Source organism: Orbicella franksi, chromosome 3 (genome assembly GCF_964199315.1).
Source record: "Orbicella franksi chromosome 3, jaOrbFran1.1, whole genome shotgun sequence".
NCBI lineage: Eukaryota > Metazoa > Cnidaria > Anthozoa > Scleractinia > Merulinidae > Orbicella > Orbicella franksi.
In genome coordinates, this window is record NC_138147.1 from 31,780,237 (window position 1) to 31,802,168 (window position 21,932).

General features: G+C 38.5%; 3 protein-coding genes across 4 annotated transcripts in view; 2 read left to right on the forward strand and 1 right to left on the reverse strand.

Annotated features, from left to right (window-relative positions):
- Window positions 1-20,599, forward strand: part of LOC145482054 (cation-dependent mannose-6-phosphate receptor-like) — a 30,693-nt gene extending 10,094 nt beyond the window's left edge. The window contains exons 8-9 of one of the 2 annotated variants that reach the window (XR_014048717.1): window positions 2,435-2,464; window positions 20,588-20,599. The gene's annotated coding sequence lies outside the window, so the exon portion shown is untranslated. Of the gene's footprint in view, window positions 1-2,434; window positions 3,139-20,587 lie in introns of those variants that run through there. The other variant, XM_081460634.1, reaches the window with a different exon arrangement.
- On the reverse strand, window positions 3,787-8,282 carry LOC145482058 (uncharacterized). The gene is made up of 6 exons (XM_081460637.1): window positions 8,042-8,282; window positions 7,851-7,917; window positions 6,387-6,456; window positions 5,557-5,705; window positions 4,805-4,899; window positions 3,787-4,270 (listed from the first exon to the last, which is right to left on the reverse strand). Exons 1-6 carry the CDS (start codon window positions 8,240-8,242, stop codon window positions 4,190-4,192), a joined length of 663 nt encoding a protein of 220 aa, XP_081316763.1. The 5' UTR covers window positions 8,243-8,282; the 3' UTR covers window positions 3,787-4,189.
- On the forward strand, window positions 8,306-12,980 carry LOC145482053 (protein-S-isoprenylcysteine O-methyltransferase-like). The gene is made up of 3 exons (XM_081460632.1): window positions 8,306-8,774; window positions 10,325-10,768; window positions 11,956-12,980. The coding sequence occupies exons 1-3, from the start codon at window positions 8,522-8,524 to the stop codon at window positions 12,165-12,167; spliced, it is 909 nt and encodes a 302-aa protein (XP_081316758.1). The 5' UTR covers window positions 8,306-8,521; the 3' UTR covers window positions 12,168-12,980.
- Window positions 20,600-21,932: the final 1,333 nt, after the last annotated feature.

Genomic DNA, 21,932 nt, shown 5'->3' on the forward strand with positions numbered 1-21,932 from the left:
ACTTTAGAAACTCCCTGTAGTTCTCCCCCTCCTCATAGTGCTCATTCATAAACTTCTCAATCTTACGGAAGTAACAGTGGCCTGGAACAGAGTCTTTCCTTGCTCCTGCATTGTGATACTGAACCAAGTACGAAGTGTTGTGAAAAAACTGGAAATCTGTTGATGTGTTGTGTGAAACACATTGTTACATTTAATTTACAGATGTCTTTATTTGGAAGGTTTTTACCTCTACTCTAGTGATAGGCATGTATAAATGTTGCCCTTTGCAGGTAAAACAAAAAGCTACACAGTATGAGTGTTCTCAAATCTTGCAAATAGTGGATTACTTTTTATAAATTTTAGCATACTTGTTGCGGTTTAAATTTATCTATGGTTTAAAATTTCTTAATTTTCAATGTCTCAAGTTCATTGTCATAATTCAGAACAAAGAGAAATGAAAATCCAATTGGTTTGAAAATTTTAGCCAAAACTAAATTTAAACCACAACATACCCATGAAGGGCTTTTCCAATCGGGAAAAGAGCGCATTACTACATGAGAATCATGAAAGAGGCTCATTCCAAAATGCGCAATAATGGCGAAAGCGACGAGTCGTGTAAGAAAAGGTTTACAGCTGAACGATCCAGGCAGTTTGACATCTTACAAGCAAAAGCAGCAATCTTTCTAAGTGCGGGTGGCTGTTCAGAAAGGGCGAGTGAGTTTTCCATGCCAGGGTACCAAATGAAGCCCAGTGATGGAAGAAAACTGAACTTCTCCATCAAAGAGCACAGAGCAATGGTGGAAAAGTTGAATGTCATATTGAAAGATGTAAAGGAACACGTTTCCACATTCTTTCAGTCCAATGGGCTTGCTTTAAAGCAGGGCGAAGAATTTGCCCTCAGTTTTAATGTAAAACAGATCAAATGTATAGAAGCTAAGTTGACGAAGGTCACGCAGGACATGGAAGCACTAGAAAATAAGAAGAGCAATTATAACAGCATATTCAAGGGCATACTCAAACAGCACATCAAGAAAAGGAGAAGGAAAAAAGAAAACCGCAGAAAGTCAAATGAAAGAAAGAGGAAGCGTACTGAAAACAACGTCCAACGAGTTTATGGAATCTGTGTTGGAAACCCGCTAGGAAATGATTTTCCACAATGCCTTGTGTACCCTCCTAGAACGTCCGTCCCGGAAGAGTGTATTAAAGTTGTGGATGTTGCCACGTCGTTATTTAGAGGAGATGGGCCATACATCGCACAGCTCTTGGAAGGAAATTATTTCACCAATGCTGCAAGAAGCAGAATCACCACAAACCTTGAGCAGGAAGTCAGAGATTATGTTTACACCTTCATGTACCCTGAAGAGTACACTCTGACGGAAAGCATTGCTGCTTCTTGCAGCATTGGTGAAAGAGACTCCCATAGCAGCACAAGCGGCGACGAAGAACTCGACGACAGCGAAGATGAAAATGAGTGCCAGTGAAAGTTGCATTCGAAAATAACAGTGCTAAATACTTCTTTTCAGTAGCTACAAATGCTTTTTGTCGCCAAACGTTTTTTTAAAGCAGAAGGAAAGTTTGTAATAAATTTGTATCCTGCCTTCTATATTTATTCTATAGCAGTTTTTTTTTTGATATTCAAACATTATGCCATTTTAAAGTTTTACTAAAATATTTCACATGACCCCCCCTTTTCCCCTTATTTTTTTGGGATGGTCCCCCCTCGAAAGCCATTTTTTTTGCATGCCCCCCCCCAAATCCCACCAGCCCCCCCTACCTTATAAAAAATGAACGGTCCCTTACATGATAAATAAATGTGTCGCCATATTTACAATGCGATCGCTGTACAGTACTGCAACCCTCGCAAGAAGCCAGTCGTTTCTTGAAAAAGAAGACCACGCGAGAAATGAGCCAAGTTCTGTAACAAAGTCGTGTTATTCCCAGAGGCACAGGACGGGATTTGAACCATCAAAAGAGAGGTTTTTGAATGACTCAGCTAGTTTTGTTCTTATTCCACACAGGAGTTTTCTAAAGAAAAAGGTCGCTTTGTAATAAATTTGTTGTGGAGTTTATTTCACATACAGAAGTTAAGTTTAGCTAGCAAAATTAAAAAATTGTTCCATTTTGTAACCAGACCCCATCCAATCCTCACAGCTTGGGCCGGTCTTTATAATTAACTAAAAGATGTTTTTACCTGGGTGTTTTGTCTGCATGAGAATAGATCTCATCCTGATCCACATGATAGAAGTCACTCACAATTCTTACTTGCCTCTCCACAAGTCGACCTTTGCTTAATCCTTCGCTTATTCATCTTAGCAGTCTTTGATTGGTAAAGTTGCGAGCACGAGCGATGTAAGTCAGAAAAGGTCGACTTGTTTCCCTTGCAGGGATGTGAATCAGAGCGTAAATTTTTGGCGCGGAAAACATGATTGACATATCTCTTCATTTTTTCTTCCAGTGGCGAAACCAACAGACCAGGGAAGAATTACCGGTATTGGAAAGGACTGTTAGAAACTCTAAATTCTTACACTGGACATCTGTACATTTAGTCCCATTACTAGTTACTAGGTTAGAGTGTTCTTAAATTTAAATTAGATTTTGTTATTGTAAATATAGATATTTGTTAAATGTGGCATAAAACAGTTTCCATCACTTACATTTTGATGGGTTGTTTATAACCACTCCTTATCACTTGATGCTACAATCATGGTATCAAAAAATTGCCCAATCATTAGTGAGCATGTTGTTATCATTTTTGTGATGCAATAGGTTACCATAGCAACAGTATGACCCACTAAAACACCCTTAATTACAGCTTTATGGGCTTATAATTCAAAAACGGCACAATGAAATTTTTTTATATTATCAAATTTTAATAAGCATGATAAGACGCAACTATTGGCAAAGTGAAAAAAATTTTGTACGGAAGGGTTCAGAGCCACTTCAAAACGTTAAGGTGGCTCTCTTAAAGGTTTTTTGTCAGTGATTTTTCAAACTAAAATTGCATATTTTATACATGTATTGAATTTACACTGCCCTTGTAAACTGCAGTCATCACTCCTGGGCTTCAAGGGCAGTTGTTTGGTAGAATAAGTTTTGTTTTTCTCTGAGTTGTATTGTTTTATAAATAAGTCAATAAAAGAGAACACTCAGATATATTAACTGGTGAAGTACTTTATTTTAATGGCCTGTATCCATCCCGCACAGTATTTTGTGCTGAGGTACATGCACAGTTTTCACCTCTCGACATAACTTGGGACAAGCTTGCTACTGAAGCGTTTGAACTGTGTTCAGATCAGTGAAAAGTTAATAATTATATGATTGTGTTTTTCACATGACCCCGTGTATGTGTTCCTATCCAACGAAATTTCCCTCCTTTTGGAAGTGAATTAATCTTTTCTCAACATTAGTTTTTTAGTATACATTCGAAGTTGTGTTTGATACTGACTCTACTAAAATGTTAATGTTTTAAAACGTTTTAAGACTGTAATTTCAGTTGGCTTTTTAAACTGATAAAGACCGAAGTTGTTCGGTCGCAGCATCTCTGTATGAGTAGCTATAAAATTAATTAAGTTGATTTCACGTTTTAGTAGAACCAGTGTCAAATGCAACTATGAATTATTTTATACTACTGATGTCCATTCCTGACTACAATTTTTGAATTTTTCGTTTAAATTATTTTTTCAGTCCCTTTTTTGACTTTTTTCTTTTTTTTTCTCAGAAGTGATTCAGTTAGATGGTGACTAGATTACTGGGTTTAAGTGATGACACTATCAACAAAGATGCCCTGAAACATGTCATTCATACATGTAGAACCTGCAATTGTTTTTATTTTGTTAGAATAACGTGAACAATGTACAAAGTGTAATTTACAATTTCCCAAAACCATAGCATTACCTTTTTTTACACTGAAATTGGTCATTGACCAAGGAAAAATTGCCCTTGCTGGATGCCAACAATAATCCCTTAACGCAGGAGGGGTGGGGGTGGGGAGGGGTGGGGGTGGGGGGGGGGGTCTGTGTGCATTAACTTTTCAAAGTTTGTAACTTTTTTACTACTCAAAAAGTGACAGCTACCAAACTTTTCTGCTTCTTCTGACATTTATCTGGGACAACTTCACACGCCATGCATTGTACTCCTTGTATGGCCCATTTATAGTTCAAGAAGTTAGATTTCAGTCACTCTTTGTGGATGAAGTAACCTGCATCTTTTATCATTTCTTTTTTTCATTAGTGTCATCACCCACTAGGTGTCCTCCAGCCTTCTTGATGCATTTTCCTGCAAACCCAAATACCTGTTGACATCAAACAAAATGGCAAAATGTTTTGTTAAATTGAAAAAGAATGTGGTTAGTGCACTAATGGTTAGTGCACTCGTCTCCGGACAGAGCGGTGCAGTCCGGGTTTGAGCCATGGCCAGGGTCATTGTTTTGTGTTATTGAGCAAGACACTTTACTCCCGCAGTGCCTCTCTCAACCCAGGTGTATGAATGGGTATTGGCGACCTTACTGTTAGGGGTAACCCTGCGATGGACTAGCATCCAATCCAGGGGGGAGTAGAAATACTCAGTCACTTCATGCTGTAGATACTGGGATAAGCTCTGGCCATGTTTTTAGCCAGATTGGTGTCCAGGCATCCTGTAGATGGCAATTGCTCATTTGAGCAGGCCCTATAGTACATTATGGATGGTCACTTTTCAAATTCTGGCTCCCACATCTGATGGGCCACTTGGCTTGTATGCAGACTTTACCTTTTTTTTTACTATTCACTACAATGTAAATTAATGTGATTAATAAGTGTTCATTTGAGAACAATTACAACTTACGTACCTGGCTAACTTTATCAAGTGGATGACAGTATGACACTAGTCTTGCTGTTGTCTCGTAGCATTTTGAACACATGCCATAAAATCCATTCCAGACATCTAGTACAAGACAAAAAAAACCGTTTTCTTAAATACAGGAACTAGTAATCATTAAATAATAATTAACTTATTAGCAAGGAATGACGATTATCATTCCTTTCTGAAGTAATCATTGTAGTTATGAATGCAAATTACATAAGAAAAAAAACAAAACAAAAAAAACAATGGGCTTGAATGTAATTGATTGAAACCCAAGACCATGGACCAGAGATTTTCATCATATTGGTGCAGTGCTCTGCAAACTAAGCTAATCAAAACAAATGAGAACTTTGAGAATCAATACGATATGGTTGTACAGTCGAACCTCCACTAACAGCCACCTCTCTACAATGGCCTTTTTGCTCTGTCCCCAACTAGGCGGCAGTTGTGGACAGGTTCAACCATAGATGGTGAGGATACATTAGCAAACGCATGTATTTGAAGTAGAAGAAAAATATTTGCTACATGAAAGATCATTGCCGTGATGATTAAAACCAGCCGATCAGATCTCGGGAAAATTTGAGGCTGCCAAGAAGTTGGAATTCTTGGTGCTGATCAAAAACAATGTAGCTTCAAAGAAGCTCAGACATTGAAATGGTCAAAGAATCAATCTCCGTGTAGATTCTTACACTCCCTCAAATTCCCTGAACTGACTACATTGTTGTTTCATACATATACCTGTAAGCTTGACTCCCTCAGCTTTGTAATGTTCGACATTTTTCTCCAAGTTTGTTTTCTTCATCATCATAACGTCCATCACTCTTCTAGTCAAAGAAGGCTCTTGTTCTTCTGCAGAATTTCCACTGTCCTCATCATTCTTTTGGAGTCTGACAAATCAGATCAATTAAAACTCAGTTTTGGAAGTATGCCATTACTACAAGACTAGTTCAAGATTCCAATCACTCCAATATAAAGAGCAAAAAACAATTAATATCATGAATGGTACCTTGATATATTCTGTCTGAGTCATTAACTGTTTTGAAACAATGTAATTAGCTGCAGTTATTTTAGATTCACATTACAATGAATAAAATAAGAATGCACAAGACAGATTCTGCTAAAGCTCTGTTTAAAACAGACAAAATTATTTGTGTATGATCTGTTTTGCAGATTCTTTTATTTTAGTATGCATGAGGAATGTTTAATAAGACAGCCTCCATTTCTAATTCCTGAAAGTTTGGGTTAGGCTGTGTAGATTATGAGAAGATGTTATTAAAAATTCTAGTGCACAGTGTTCTCTTATGTATGTGTTCATTCATTTTAGTTCGATTTATCAAGGTTTGTTTTGCTCAAGTGTCGCATATAATGATAAAAAGCAAACAGTAACTAGAGAAAGAAAAAATATCTTGGAACAGTTTACAAAAGAGTCATCATTTAACATCAGTCTCTTTTACTCCATCAAAACTGTAGTGAGCCACATTAGTTAAGGTGATGAATTGTTACTATAGCTTCTTTGTGTTTGAATTCAACACATCTCCAAAATTATTACTACAAAGCCTGATCCTTACTTGTCATCTTCGTCCCTTTCAATTCTGATGTGTGTGTGATCATGAGCTTTTGGAGGAGGTACTGTAATCTCTGAAATGGAAATTTACAAACAGCCATGACACAAATTTGTTTGATGCATGCACGTTCCTTCAAACGAACATCACTGCTCACAGATATACCTCTTACTAACTGAGTTCGAGGTCTGTACTGTAAGTCATGGACCGAGTTTTTTCCCCATCGATTTATGGCCCAAGCACGAAGGGTGTGGGCCATAAATCCAAGGGGGGAAAATGAGGATTCGTAACTTACAGTACGGACCGAGAGGACGAGGTTAGTAAGACATTTATTAAATCTCTATGTGCCTGACGGGTTCGGGAACGATTCTATTCACACGGAATGGCTTCAAATTTCTGACACACCTCAAAAGCAAAACGAGTCAATTTGAAATTGTTTTTAAGTTGTTAGCCACGTTAATACAGAATTTAGAGAACGAGGAAGTTTTAAACTTTTACTTGCTATAAAAGTTAAGAACACTTGGCGATAAATCACCGAACACTTTGACAACAAAAACAACTTTAAATTTTAGTGCGCCATGTACAAGAGAATATGGCCTGTTAAATTGACCAATCACAATGCGCGTACCAACTGAGAGATATGTTGTATAATAAAATACAATACAGGACTACAAACATTCTCTCTTTTCTGGCCAAATCTTGAACTCAAAAATCCTTCTGTTAAGCCAACTTTCCAACTGATATGAAAACAAAATAGCTTTGGAGAAACTTACTCCACAGGTGGTACTACAAGCATGAAAAGGAGATGGTAACTGGGGCCGGTGTGAATGGATCTGTGATTAATTTTGCATCCAAAAGCCCCATAACTCTATGACTAACATTAACCATCTTTGCCAGCTGTAGTCTCTGGGTAGCCTGCAAACACAGATGAATTTTCAACCTGGCTTTGTTTCATGCTGCGGCATGAAACAAAAGCCGGAAATCCATCTGTTTTTGCAGGCTAGTCTCTGGGATACAGACCGAATCTCTCATTTCCCATATAGATCACCAAATGTCCCACATTTAAAGGAAACTGCTTTTGAGTACATTTTTCATGCTTCTTTTGGTCGATTTTTTTGTTTTGTGTTTCAAAGGGAAATTTTTGTATGTTTGATGCATTTTTGTGGTTGAATCAGTAGAGCTCTTCTTTTAACAGCTTTTTCTGGGGGAGGGAGGGTCAAGTAGGTAATCTGCAAGATTTCGGATTTTAGGGTTATTATATGGCGCACTGTAGTTGAAATTTGTTTCAATTTCATTTTGAAATGTTTCAAAGTGGTTTGATTTGCATTCTCTTAAAGTTGTGTCATTCATGATCATACAAATCTGAAACTACTGACCTACAAAATTTCAAACCAGGGCAATCTTAAGCTTACACTGAAAGTGCGAAAGGCTACATTAATTTCATTTATATAAGCTAAGTCCAAGTCCTACCTGTTTCACGAACTACAATCTGAAGTCCTCTTGTATTACTGAGCTTCACTTTTCGAAGGTCTGTATGCTTGAATGTTAGGAAGATAAAGCTCTGTTAGTGTGTTAGATCAACTAGTTTGATTACTTGCACCATCACAGGAACCACTCAGAGATTTGAAAACAACTTTCTGACTTCACTTTTAGTCACTTACTTTGTTGATTACGACAAAACTTATACCATTACAGATCTTGTCTGGTTCAGCCTCTGTAACTTGACGGCCCTTCGTACTTCTCGACCAAACACCAATGCACGTTTCTTTCCAATCTGGTGTTCCTTCGCGACTGGAATCAGGTGTCCTTGGGTTTTCAGGTTCTGTGCGATTTCCGTCGTCGTCACCGCCATCTTTTTCCATCCTGTTTGAGTCACTAGTGGCCAGTCTCTCTCTGATAAAGTAAATGCGAACTCCTGGAAACTAAGAGGCCTGTCCTCCGGCGGAGCGTGACGGATTCAAACGACGCTAGGAAACAGGTATAGTACTCTGTGATACAATGAATTGCTTTTCAGCATTCCAGTGAAATAAAATTGTTATTTTAAAATTGGAACAGCGAGATATTGGTTGCATTCTAGGTCTGAACAACGTCTAACAACACTTTGAAACGAGAATAGGAGATTTGTCCAGCGGCAGCTCGCAATGAAGAATACTCTTCCCCCTCCTCCCTCCCCTATGGGACAAAAAATGTCGGCGAAATTAAGGATGATTTTAGAGGGGAAAGTAGCGATTTCGTATTTCATTGCTTATATCCTCTTAGTTTTAGCAATATTTCAAGGTAAAAGTGTCACGGAAACATGGCGCATTGCCACAGGAAGCGTGATTCTTGGTTTGAGTTTATTTGTGACTCTTTTTGTCCCATATTCTTCGGTTGCCAGGCGAGCCTCCATGTTAGGTAAAGTTTACTTGTTGTCTCGAAGTTTGGAAATCTGTTGTGTTTTTAAAATGCATATGCATTGTCAACGTAGCTTAAGGACTTTGTTAATTGCGCGGATTGTTAGCCCTGCTTGTAGATTTTCTGTCAATGTAAATTTCTGATTTTCCTCGGCGAGCTAGATCATTTACAGGCAGCTTGTATTTGGGTAAAGAGACAGACAGATGTCATTCCACAAGAACAGTCAACTTATCCCTTGTGAGACATTGAGACATATGTAACAGCCAATAAATCCAGTTGCAAGTAAATGTGAACATGTCACAAAAAATATGACATGACCTAATTCGGTATGAAAACGTCGCAGGGTTTGTTCTCAATATATCATTTAAAGTTTGACAGACGGTGATGCAAATTTCTGCACCCAAACTACAACACAGTTGACATCGCTGTTAAAGCTGCGGCCAAACGATCACAATATTTCAATACAACATTGTTGGCGCAAGATGTTGGGCACGTAAAACTTGCATTGGCCGCCCAGTTTCGACACGCATGTTGGGTGTTGTTGGCTCAAATTTGACCATTTTCAAACTTGAGCTGACAACACCCAACATGCTACAACACGTCGCAACAGGGTGGCCAAACATGCACAACATGTTTTGCTCAACAGTGTTGCAATACGCTGCATTGAAATGTTGCAATCGTTTGGCCGGGGTTTGAGGAGTCTGAAAATGTTTTTGACAAGTACAGCTATGTGGATGAAACTTCAAAACAGGAGTTCCTTAGAGAAAGTAAACTCTTGTTTGAAATTTACACTGTACTACATATTTATTGAATGTCGACACTTGATAACAGGAAATTTAATGATCTTTTTGTGACATGTTCACGCTTAGATTCAAACAATTAAGTTACATGTATCTTTGTTTGAATCTAAGCTTTGTCATCAGTTTTGAATTTGGCAGATTGATTCTCATAGATCTTAGATGTCACTTTGACATCTGAGTGATAAAAGTGAATTGAGTGATTAAAAGACCAACTTCTGATCACACAAGCTAGATCTAGATAGGCAGTATGGTAGGTTCAGTATCACTTGAGTTGTAGTATAAATGCTGTAATATATGGCTAGCTTCGTGAGTTGGCAAAATGTACCAAATCCTGCACTGTAATTGGCTTCCCGAGCGGGCAATAAATGGTACTATCTTGCCCACTCTGGATTACTTGCAGTGTCCTGCATAAAACATTTTTCTGAAAGCCATACAATAAATCCTTTATTGACCAAGCTGGTCAGTCAAGATGGCTGGATATTGGCCTCATTCTTTATGGACCTGGACTCTGTCTCAGATCATAAACACACACAAAAAGAACTTGGCCAATATCCAGCCATCTCGAACTTATGCTTGGTCAATAACCCACATAATATAATATATTTTCTTTGTTGTCATCAGGTAGCATTTTTGGACACTAGATAACAGGAAATTAACACACACAAAAAGAACTTGGCCAATATCCAGCCATCTCGAACTCATGCTTGGTCAATAACCCATATAATTATATATTTTCTTTGTTGCCATTAGGTAGCGTTTTTGGAATTGCCCTTCTTCTAAGCTTTGGTGAAACAAAATGGAGGTATTTTGGCTGGTACTTGGTGTCACTCTCGTTCTTTCACTTCTCTGAGTATGTCATGGTTGCAAAATATTGTCCAGACAAGTTATCTACGGATTCATTTCTACTCAATCACAGTCCAGAGTATCAAATTGCTGCAGTTGCTAGTTGGGTTGAGTTTGTCCTAGAGTGGTGGCTTTTCCCTCAGATGAAGAATTTGTTACTCTTAAGTTTTCTGGGTTTGCTCTTGATGGTTGGAGGGGAAATTCTACGAAAAGTCGCTATGATAACGGCAGAATCTAACTTCACGCATCTTATCCAGACCAGAAAGGAGAGAGGTCATGTTTTAGTGACTCATGGAATTTACAGTCTCTGTCGACATCCGGGATATGCAGGCTGGTTTTGGTGGAGTATAGGTAAGAAAGCAAGGAGCAGCATTTCTTATCTTGATTGTAGAAAAAGAATACAAAATGCTGCTCTTACCTGATGTAAAATTAATGCAAATACAACTACTCAAGTTTCATTGGGCCCTTATTGCCTCGTGGCTTAATTTTTCCTCACAAATGTTTACTTTCACCCAGTGTTTGCATTGATTAGGCTATGTCACTGTACATAGGAATTGTGATAATGTCCTCCCCTCCCCTCCCCTCCCCCCCTCCCCTTCTGCCCCAGATATCACTCTGCCAAAAAACATATAAGGTCCCAAAAACACTCACAGATGCAAGAGTCCTTTCATTTTGTAGCCCATGGACATATATTGCCGGTAACAATACCTCTTGAAGAAAGACGCATTATCATGATCTAGTTTTAATTTTATTTTGTTTTGTAATTCATATAATTTCTATGTTGTTACGCCATGGTCAGACACCACTGAAGATGTTCATGTAGTGATTAGAGCTTGCTCTGTATTTCCATTGGAGTGATTGATCATCCACTATGCAGCATTCTTCTATGGGCATAGAATTCCTGTATACAAATATTTTTGAAATGTAAAATCAGTATTGGTGATAAGCCCCTCTCCCGAGAAATAAGGCTCCCTGAAAATAAACCCATAAAAAAAGTGCCTTGAGAATGAAAACTCAGGACTTATTTCCCAAATTTACAGTGATCAATGGCACCATAGACATGTAATATAAGCAAAGAGTATGGATTGTGAATGGTAAATGCCAGAATCTGTGAGAAGGCGAGACTAAAATTTTTCTTTGTAAGCTTGAGGCATTTTGACTTTTTAAATTGTGAGACCAAGACTTGTAAGTGTTTTAGGCACAAGTCGTTCAGACTCTAAGACGTTCAGATGTATTTATAAATAGCAACAAATCAATTCAGTACCCCATGACTTTCTTAGCTTTGCAAAAAAGAGAGACTCTGAAACAGCTTGGTGAAAAAAAAAGCGAGACTGCAAGAGGCATGTAACTGCTTAAAAAGCAAGACTCTGGGATTCATTCAATTTGATGAAAATTTACAGTTCTTGGAGGACCATGCACTACCCCTAAGAGTTATAGCTAAGTGCTGGTCTTTGTATATACTACAGGCCTATGTTACAGTGTACTTTACAATGCTGTCATTAATACAGCTAAAAGAACCTTTTGTTTCAATTTTCTAGGAACTCAAATCACACTAGCTAACCCAGTTTGCCTTGTGGCATATGTGTGGGCTTCATGGAGGTTTTTCAGTGACCGCATCCATGATGAGGAAATCACACTAATCTATTTCTTTGGTGATGACTACCTGGCATATCAGAAAAACGTTACAACTGTAGGAGTACCATTTGTCAAAGGTTTTGAGTACACTCCAGAAATGGCAGATGACTCTTAACTGTGAGTTGTGTGTTGAAGTTGCTGAGAGGTCATTGAAGAGACTAAAAAAGCTGACGGTTTTATGAGTGGTAAAATATAAATGTTTATGCTTTTACAGGGTTCGTACGGGTCCTGGAAAGCCTGGAAAGTCCTGGAATTTTATTGAGGCATTTTCCAAGACTGCAAAGTCCTGGAAAGTTTTGGAAATCTGTTAAACTCAAGTACATGTAATAAAAGGAAATGTATGGCAGACAGTAAGGAGGATTAACACTGAGATTTTGGGAATGAAAGGTTTGATGTAGGCTCGATTACCAGTCACTGTTCGGGAAAGGAGCCCGCGCTCCTCCCTAGACCAGACATGAGAGAGCGGCAGAAATCTAGCCTAGGGTTAATGTGAATTTTAGAGTTCTGGAAAAGGCCTGGAGTTTTGTTTCTGAAAAAGGGTATGAATCCTGTTTCACAATGATGCATAAGTGCATATAAGAACTTCATTACCAAACCAGCGCCATAGGGTTCTTCTGTATTTTTAGGAAAAGCAACTGAAGACGTTTTCTCTCAAGGTCTTGGAAAAATGTTGAAATAAAGTCAAGGAAATTCTACGTTTCTGCTCGGGTGCAATAAATGCATACATATATGCAGCTACAATTATTTTCATCAGACCATCTCTGATGGTTGCTTCATGAAACTGAAGCTGGGATAAACTCTACATGTTTTCTCAATACATGTGTGTTTTTTTTTTTTTTGCTTTTCTTTGTAGTGTTATATACTGAGTATGTTCCTGTTGATGTATACTTCTTCTCATACCATATTTATTAAAATTATATCTTTTCTTTTCCCTTGCTTTTTTTTCTTAATGTTAATAGTTCGACATTGCTTTTTTCCTGTGGAGTATTCCTTTTCTCAAAAAAAAAGTGAACCCCCTCACAAATTTAATGGATCCATCCCGTACGAGATGGACAACTTTCTGTCACAGACTTGAGATCAAATTGAATGCGTTTAATGTTTTCTTTCGACAAAAAGTTAGGGTAGTGCTAGAGTGGATGCACTGCAATTATTACCAGAGAAAACATATGTGGCTTTTCTTGTTTGTTTGTTTGTGTTTTACAAACTCGTTATCTAATTAAGGGAGGGCGTTTACGCAAAGAAGGCAATGAATAATTGTGACAGGGTGATTAGTTTATCGGTCAGTTCAAAACGTAGACCTTGCAAACTGCACACAGCAGACTGCAAACCATGCAGACTAAGCAGACTGAGTACGTTTTTTTTTTTCTTATTCTTGTTTTTGCATTTACTTTTGACTCGCATATTTTTTGGTTCTGTTCAATTATATATCGGAGTGTTTGTTATCCACAGGCCGTGCAAACTCGGCGGTATGTGACTGTTGATGCGTTATAGATTTTGCAAGGGAAACTCCCGTTAGTCCTAAATATGCCTAAGTAAAGCTATTTTAAAATGTAGAAATAAACTTCACATGTGATGTAATGTAACATGTGCATTTTCTATTCTTGGTATACAGAATGTAATTCCAAATGGCTGTTGGAGTGTGACTGCGATCACGCCAAAAAAGCCTAGCGCATGGAAAGATCACAGAAAACCGAATAGCATTTGAAATTCTCAGTGCAGTACGGTTGCCGTGATTAGTTGATGCGATGGTTAATTTATCTGTCCTTATGGCTGTTTTGTTTTTCATGGCGATTTAGACTACGAGTGGTCCCTCTTTCGCTTAGTCCATCGTACGTGACGCATAAGAAAACCTCGAGGAGAAAATTTCACGCGAGCATTTTTTACGCGAGGTTTACTTACGGTCATGTTCAACTAAGCGAAAGAGGGAATACTCCTGGTCTAATATGGCGATACTGTAATTTGTGTAGCAGAAGCGATTTGTGGAATAAGGTCGCTTAGAGTCTGACCTCGCTTTGCTTTATAAATCAGTGAAGAGGAAAACGAAGACTAAGAAAATCGATAAAAAAGAAAACACAACAACAACAACAAATTGGACAAAATAAATAAAACCACAAACCCGTCAAAAAATGACGCAATTTGCGCCTAGAATGTATGGAAGTTTATTTTTATGCTTGATTTTAGTGAATTCAGGACCAGTAAAGGGAATTTCCCATAGAAAGTCTATTAAACGGGTGAATCAACAGTCCGATGTTGAGTTTGTGCCGCCTGTGGATAGATAACAAACATTAGGACATATTGAGCACTATTTTGTCACTAGAGGCGAAAAAAGTGAGTCAAGTGTTAGAAAAAAAGTACTCAGTCTGCACAGTCTGCACAGTCTGCATGGTCTGCACGGTCTGCACGGTCTGCACGGTCTGCACGGTCTGCACGGTCTGCAGTCTGAAGTCTGCATGGTCTGCGTTTTGGTGTGACCGTTAGTTTATGGTGTTGGAATTCAAAAGCCCACTTGGTAAACCTTAGAAGTCCATTGCCTTTGCCTACAGTGTAGAACTATTGTACAAAAGATTGTGTTTTGGCGCCTTGTACAATTAATGTTGTATTTAGAACAGAGGCGCAAGTATTGGCGGGTGAAACTTGCATGCAGGCTTGCGTTAGACGGGCAAACGGGCTCGGAAGTTGCCTTGCAAGTGCACGCAGGTTCTCATAAAGCCATTTCAATACTACGGGCTTTCATTAGGTGGCCAAACAGTGAAACACCGCCGCTGATTTGTATATGTAATAGGCTACATGCTGTCCAATTTGGAGTTAATTGTATGAAAAAAAAATTGAGATCGTAGGCCGAGTCAAATCCGGCTGTCAGAGAATTTTTTTGGAACCCAATTATTTCCAAATTATACTAGGATATAGTCATATTTTTACACCCGCTTTCAGTGTTACTTGCATAGGCGAAATCTTAAGACCATCTTTCGACATGCAATCTCTCGACATGCTATGTAAACGGCTGAAAGACCGTTTAACTGTGAAACTGGCGATTTTTCTTGGTATTAGCGGGAAAAAAAATGGCAAATAAAGGATACATACTGGCCTCAAATGGCTGAAGACGATTGTGGACTTTGCATGTTTAATTCCCGATTTACGGGATAAATCAAACTATTTGAGTGTAGTCGATCGGCTCCCAATAGTGACTTCCAGTAGAATTGGGTCGTTACCGCCTTTTATATTCGAAAGGTGTAAACATTCAAACAGTCAATCTATCCGTCACAGAATGACTTCTTGATACTCCTAGCCTTATTCTGATCTCAAATAAATCCATCTTTCATGACTTAAAGTCGAGTTCGACCGTAAAGAAGTCCGTTGTGCTTACATATTTGACGTAGGCAGGTTACATAGCATGTCGAGAGATGGCATGTCGAAAGATGTCGCCTATGCACGTAACACTGAAAGCGGGTGTAATAACATGATGCGCACGGAGCTTATTAATTTGGACAGTTTGCAAAATTAACGAATAATCGTACGCTTTCTTGTATGGAATTTTGGACTGGTAATAGAATTAGGAATTTGATCCTTTCCAAAAGTGAACGCAAGTCAAAACAAGTACACGAAAGAGCCTTGGCCAAACATTGGAAATGTAAGGTGAGGGTCCACAATAGGGTTCTCAGATCCCGCTTTCCCGTCCATTTTTTCCTGTTATCCCACCATCCCGCCATTTTTTGCCTGGAAATCCCGATCCCGCCCACTTTTCAAAGACGCTTCTGCGTTAATGATTAATTTGTTACATTAATAATTAGTTAAATTATTAACTCAGAAACTTTCTAAAAATAGATGTCGCATAAAAGATCAAAAAAGAATTCAATGGGTAGCATATAAGTAGGCACAAATGATTGTAACGTTTCTTTTTGTGAGCGGTTTACTGTCAGTTCTGTTTTCTTTTATTCACGTATCAGTGAAAGAAAAAGATTGTTCATTCCCATATTCAAGGGATGGCCCGTAAACACACTTGATAGTTTCTTTCAAAGCTTTCAGCATCTTCACTTTCCTTGAAATCTGGTCTCAGAACGTTTCTTTCTGAATGAAGGCATTCCTGCTCGCGCATCCTTTTCGTAATATATGGTGACGCAATTTATAATGTCGCATACTTCATTCGGTGAATCACTATCACTGACACTCAGTGTGGCCAGCCTGGCCAAAAACAAGACAAGCGCTCTAGAAAAGGTCAAAAGACTGAAAAAACTAGAAAGGATCGGGGGGCCAAGATTATAGTTGCAAGAGTCGAAAATGTCGGAAAGGAACAGATGTCATTGATGTGTAGCTCGCTGGTTTAAGCAATTTTTTAACGCGCCTTTGGCGCTCGTTATCGCGGCTTCGCCGCTTTCTTATCGCGCTCAAATTGCTTAAAAACGTAACCGTCAAGCTACGCAGGCTACACAAATGATCGCAGTCCTATGATACTAGAGCAGTTACTATTCATTCTGTCATTACTAGAAACCTGACACAGCTATACGCACAAAAGGTTTGGTTCTGCCAACTTGTGTTTTTTGCGCTAGTCAATAACAATTTATGAGGTCACGTAAGAATTGAAATCCTGTATCTCGCTTTGTTCCCCTTGCGAATCCCGCATCCCAACACCATAAAAACGCGAAATCCCGCTTCCCACTCCCGTTTTCAGCTCAAATCCCAAATATCACGGCGAAAAAAAGCCAAATCCCGCATCACCAAACCTATTGGGGACCCTCTAAGTTGAAGTCCCGGGTCTACTTGCGACTCCATTTGGTCAGGCCTTATATGATGGGGTGTTTAAAGCCCTCAGTTCATTTAACACATACACAAGAATTAGATTCCTTCAAAGAAAAAAAAAATGAAGTGTGTTTTAGTGTGCGCGTATAATAAAATGTGTCTATTAAACCTCGATCTATTCAACGACAATACAAAGCGGAAGTGACTTGCAAAAATGCGATTTATAGATAACGAATAGCCCCTCTTTTTCTTAGTTCGTCAAGTTTTGCACGACAGAACGCGCGAAGGAAAGGTCGCATAATTAACAAAAAGACGCCGCGCGTTTGCGCAACCGTATTTCAACACTCTCCGTTCAATTTTAATCACTTATTTTTATTAACACATAAACACGGCTTTTTAATAAGAATTAAGGATTTTTTTTAATATTAAACAAATTCATTAACCAGAACGTACGTGTTTGCCCCAAAGGCGAACTTCTTCATAACTCTTTATAAACACTTCTGCCCTTAACTTCCCAAATTGACAAACAATGCGATAAATATATTATACAACAGAAACTGCTTTCTTATTTCCGTTTCATTATTTTCGCAGCCAACTTACAACAGTAATCTTCCCCGTTGTTCTTTGTTCAGTGCGAGGATAACAATGGTTCACCATTTCATGATCAGATTATAAGCCTAAATTATAAATCGGATTGGCCCCACAATCTTCTTTCAGTCTTGTCATACGATATCCGGGAAATAGACGCCGCGACCAGTGACGACAAACATTTCATCAAAACATGCGTGAACGTCCGTGACCTTGGCGTGAAGTGTCATGTTGCCATGGCTACTGTCTGTCAATCTGTATCCCAGTTTCGTCCGGCGACAAATTCCTATGATAGGAAAAGAAAGCACTTTGAAATGACAGGAAACATTAAAGCAACCCTTACAGAAGTTGCTCCACTCCTATTTTCTTTAATACTCTTGTTTTGAAGCGACGCGGTCAAGGATCTGTTTCACGAGGGAAGCCAAGAGGTGGCGTTAATTAGACGTACTGAACTAAACTTCTGAGCCGAAATAAAACAGTCCTGATCTATTGACTTTACTATACGGGCTTTTCGCACACGTTTTCAGTACACAGGCAAGTCCGCTAAACATGTTCAATATGTCAGTTTGCGTAAGTCGTTTAGCATGGTTAATAAGTAAATCATATTAGTACATACAAACTTAGCTTTTTTTCAAAAACAAAACCACGAGCTATTAAAAAGACGATCTCTACATATTTAAATCCCATTTCTGACGAAACTGAAGTTAACTTTTGCCCTATTTCAAAGTCTTCACTGCATGGGAGGAGTTCTTTAAAGTTCTTGTCACCGGCACCTACCCAAGCTATTGCGAGATTTTAAGTACTTTTTTCTCTACAGTTCACAACGTTACGGCACTTTTTTTTTTCTAGTTTTACAAAAACTTGTCACTGAGATTGACTTAAAATTTAAGAAAATGTTACGAACAAACTCAATTGGAGACCAAGGACATTGCTATTTTAGCCTAAGAATAGCTTTTGCATTAAGCAGTCTGAGTAAAGAATACTTACTTCACTTCTCCTTTGTAACAATTCAAGTAAAACAAAATACTCCATGCAGTCTAAATAAACCCTTAAAATGACCTACGCCAGTCCAATGCACATGTGTTATAACCATAACATAAATACCTATTGCTGTGTGTTCTCTTTCAAAAATCTGAAAACAGCTATATATAGATCAGAGCAGCTGTTACAATTTGGAGAACAAGGTTTTATTCTTACTATAAGCAAAGGAAAAGCTTACCATCTGGGTCTTTGTCAATGTTCGTTTTCCCCTTCGACGGCATCTTCTAGTCCGCCAGCGAGTACCAACTATGCAAGGGCTTCGTTTGGTGCGCGCTGGCTTTTGCACTCGAAGAGATAAACTGGTTCCTCCTAGCTGAGAATATTTCCTCTCATTGTGTCCATCAGAGGAGCACTCAGACTCTTTGAGGCATTCAAACAGAAACAAAGTGATAAAGAGATAAAGCACAAAAATCGTCTTAGCCGACATGACAAGATGAAGTACTGACTTGACTCGCTGCAGCTATCTATTTGAAAATTTGGTATGCCAGAGTGTTTATTGGATGTGCTATTTATACTTGTAACGACGTCGTGTTAATTTTGACTAAGCTGTTAAATAAACAGTGGTATAATGTTACGTACGAAATAAAATATCTCAGAGAAATACGCATAGTATTTAAAAATAAGCAAAGCTGCGTTCAGTCAGTCCATATTTAGTTTGGTTATAGAAGGTTCTATTGCCGTGCCGCTTTTTGGCAATAAAGGATAACAAAACGATTACAGGAAGTACGTTACTTCCTCGCCACGATGTAGAATTTTTGTTTTACTCCAGTAAAAAATTCTTACCTTGCGGAAAGAAATGCGTTGTGACTTTATAACCGGATTAGTTCTGTTCTGAGTCAGTTTATCGTGTTTTTATCGTGTGTCGTAATTTACAAACAAGAGCGCAAATTGATTGACTAATTGGGAACAATTAACAGGAAACATTTATCGTTTGTCGCACTTTTCGGCGGCTGAAAATTCACGACAAAGTTTACCGTAATCGAAATCTTTTTTTCAAAACTGACTGAGTACAAAACCAAACCGGGCAGGTTTGGTTTGACTTCTGGACCCCCATTCGGACCCCCTTCTGGACCCCCTATTGTTTCTTCCGGAAAATACGGGCTCTATTTAATCACTGGGCAAAATGTGAAGAACTAATGAATTCAAGCAGCATTGTGAATAATGTGATGGAATAATAAGAACTTTGCGACAAAAAGAAACACTCAAAAAGAAACACTCCCTTCGGAGCATCTTTATTGATAGAGAAGCCTGGATTATGGCATCTACGAACTGTGAAACGCTCTCGGTCCACAGCTTTTACGTTTGGAAAGTGCACTTCACTTAAAAATTGTTCACGATTTCATTCATTTATCTGCATTTCTTGCCATTTTAACGAACTGCCTTTTCCCTTTTCATACTCTTGTGTTCTTTGCGGAGGTCGATTAAAATCTCTCCTTCTAAGGTGAATGAGCGTTTCCTGTTCAGGCCATGGTTCAGGCGTGAAGGTTCCTTGCAAACTTGACTGATATGGTATAGCCGACACATATTGGGAAAAAAACTACAAATCTGCTCAAGTAAAACAACTGTTTCGAACTGTTGTTACTATGTTCAGTAGAAGATTATGCACTTGTTTGCGCTACAGTGAACATCTCACATCTACATCTCACATACAGACCGCCGAGTGATGACTGACACATTTCACGAAAAAGCCAATGCACGGCACTGATACTACGAGACCACTAACCTGGGTTAGACCACGCAGAAAGGTAGCTTAAAATTGACCTAACTCGGTTAAAAAATCTATTGTTCTTCAATTTATTTCCATGGTAACCATTAACCCGGTTTAAGTTCAATGAAGTCTTTAAGTCTTTAATAAGCATACTCCTTAAACAGTGGAACTATACTAGGAGTTTAAAATAACATAATAAAAGCACGTAATAAATAATTACAATATGTATATATACAATAAAAATTATAAGTTAGTAAAAGATAAGATAAAATAGATTAAGTATAATCTCGTCGAGACAAGTTAGGACGTCTGGATATACATTATACAAAAGATTTAATGGCTGCAAGAGCAATAGTCTTAAAATTATTTATATCAACATCTTCATAAATAGGTAAATTGTTCCATGCTACTATTGTCCTTGGATAAAAGGAAAACTTATAGACATCATTTGATACACGGATTTGTTGGAAAGGACGACTGTTCAGTAATCTGGTGGCCCTTGTTATTTCGCGGACTTCAGGAGGAAAGCTAATACCAACATGTCCCATCAAGATCTTGTAGAACATCGTAGTTTGAAAGAGGAGTCGACGATCTTCAAGAGAGTCCCAACCAAGATGTTCGATCATTGGAGTAACATGACTAAATCTTGAATAGTCATTTAATACAAATCTTGCTGCTCGGCGTTGAACCATCTCTATTTGAGTGATGTTCTGTTTGGTGAAAGGGTTCCAAGCGCAACACGCATATTCGAGTTTTGGGCGGACTAGCGTGCGATACGCCGTATCTTTGACTTTAGTATCACAACCACTTAGAATACGACGCAGTAGCCCAAGAGTAGAATTTGCCTTTTTACAGATCTGATTGATGTGCTCGTTCCAGGACAGATTGTCTGTCACGGTGACTCCAAGGTACTGGGCTGAGGAAACTCTAGAAATGGGCTGGCCAGCCAATGAATATTGGAATATAGTTGGAATTTTCTTACGCGTTATACCAAGTTGATAACACTTCTTGACGTTAAAGTTAAGTTGCCAGGTGTTTGACCAGAGTGACAATTGAACTGCTGAAAATTGCGGCCACATCACGATTTTTCAGTAACCCGGTTTTAAAATCGAAATTGATTAATTAGAAATAACCCGGTTTAGATAAAAGAACAAGGAATAATCTATATACTTAGGTCTATATATTTAGTGGCTCGTTTGGCTTGTTTGGTTTATCGTCGTTTATCGTCGTCTTTTCTGTTTTGTCGCTGAGGGGTGATTAAAAAGCCAGTTTTTCAGGATGTATAGCTTGAGTTCCTATAGCCTGTTTGGCTGTCACAAATATGACCATTAAACATTTTTGATGGCGGTCGAAAGTGTTTTAATGGAGGAATAAATGTGGTCAAATACGTTTACCACAAGATTTTCTGCGTAGACACCGCCAGATCCAGACTTGATTGCATTAACGTTACAGTCCATGCCAACGCGGCTCAAAGCTCAGTTTTGTTTTCTAGATGATTCAAACTACCATTTTATTCAGATACACGCATATGTTCTCACTTAACTCTCAACAGTGTTAATGAAAAGTTATCTAGCTCTGGGTTCACATGGCCATGGATGAATATCTATGGGTAAAAACTGGAAACTTTCTTTGTCATTTAATACTTTCACAGTTGACCGTATTGTTCTTTGATAGCATAAAGTGTCAAAAATAGTGTGGAGCCGTGCCTAATCAGATTTGTGGTTCTTCGAGTTTTTGAATTGCGTCAAGATAGCAGCAATTTCTAGGGTTGAGTTTGTAGAAATGTTGTTGTTAGTACAGGTCATATCT

Excerpts from the sequence above, each read along its gene's own strand:
- LOC145482058 (XM_081460637.1), bottom strand. The coding sequence starts at position 8,242 with ATGGAAAAAGATGGCGGTGACGACGACGGAAATCGCACAGAACCTGAA. Across the intron at positions 4,900-5,556 it reads TGAGGGAGTCAAGCTTACAG|ATGTCTGGAATGGATTTTAT; the intron begins GTATATGTATGA and ends GTCTTGTACTAG. Across the intron at positions 4,271-4,804 it reads CACTTGATAAAGTTAGCCAG|GTATTTGGGTTTGCAGGAAA; the intron begins GTACGTAAGTTG and ends TGATGTCAACAG.
- LOC145482053 (XM_081460632.1), top strand. The coding sequence starts at position 8,522 with ATGAAGAATACTCTTCCCCCTCCTCCCTCCCCTATGGGACAAAAAATG. Across the intron at positions 8,775-10,324 it reads CAGGCGAGCCTCCATGTTAG|GTAGCGTTTTTGGAATTGCC; the intron begins GTAAAGTTTACT and ends TGTTGCCATTAG. Across the intron at positions 10,769-11,955 it reads CTGGTTTTGGTGGAGTATAG|GAACTCAAATCACACTAGCT; the intron begins GTAAGAAAGCAA and ends TCAATTTTCTAG.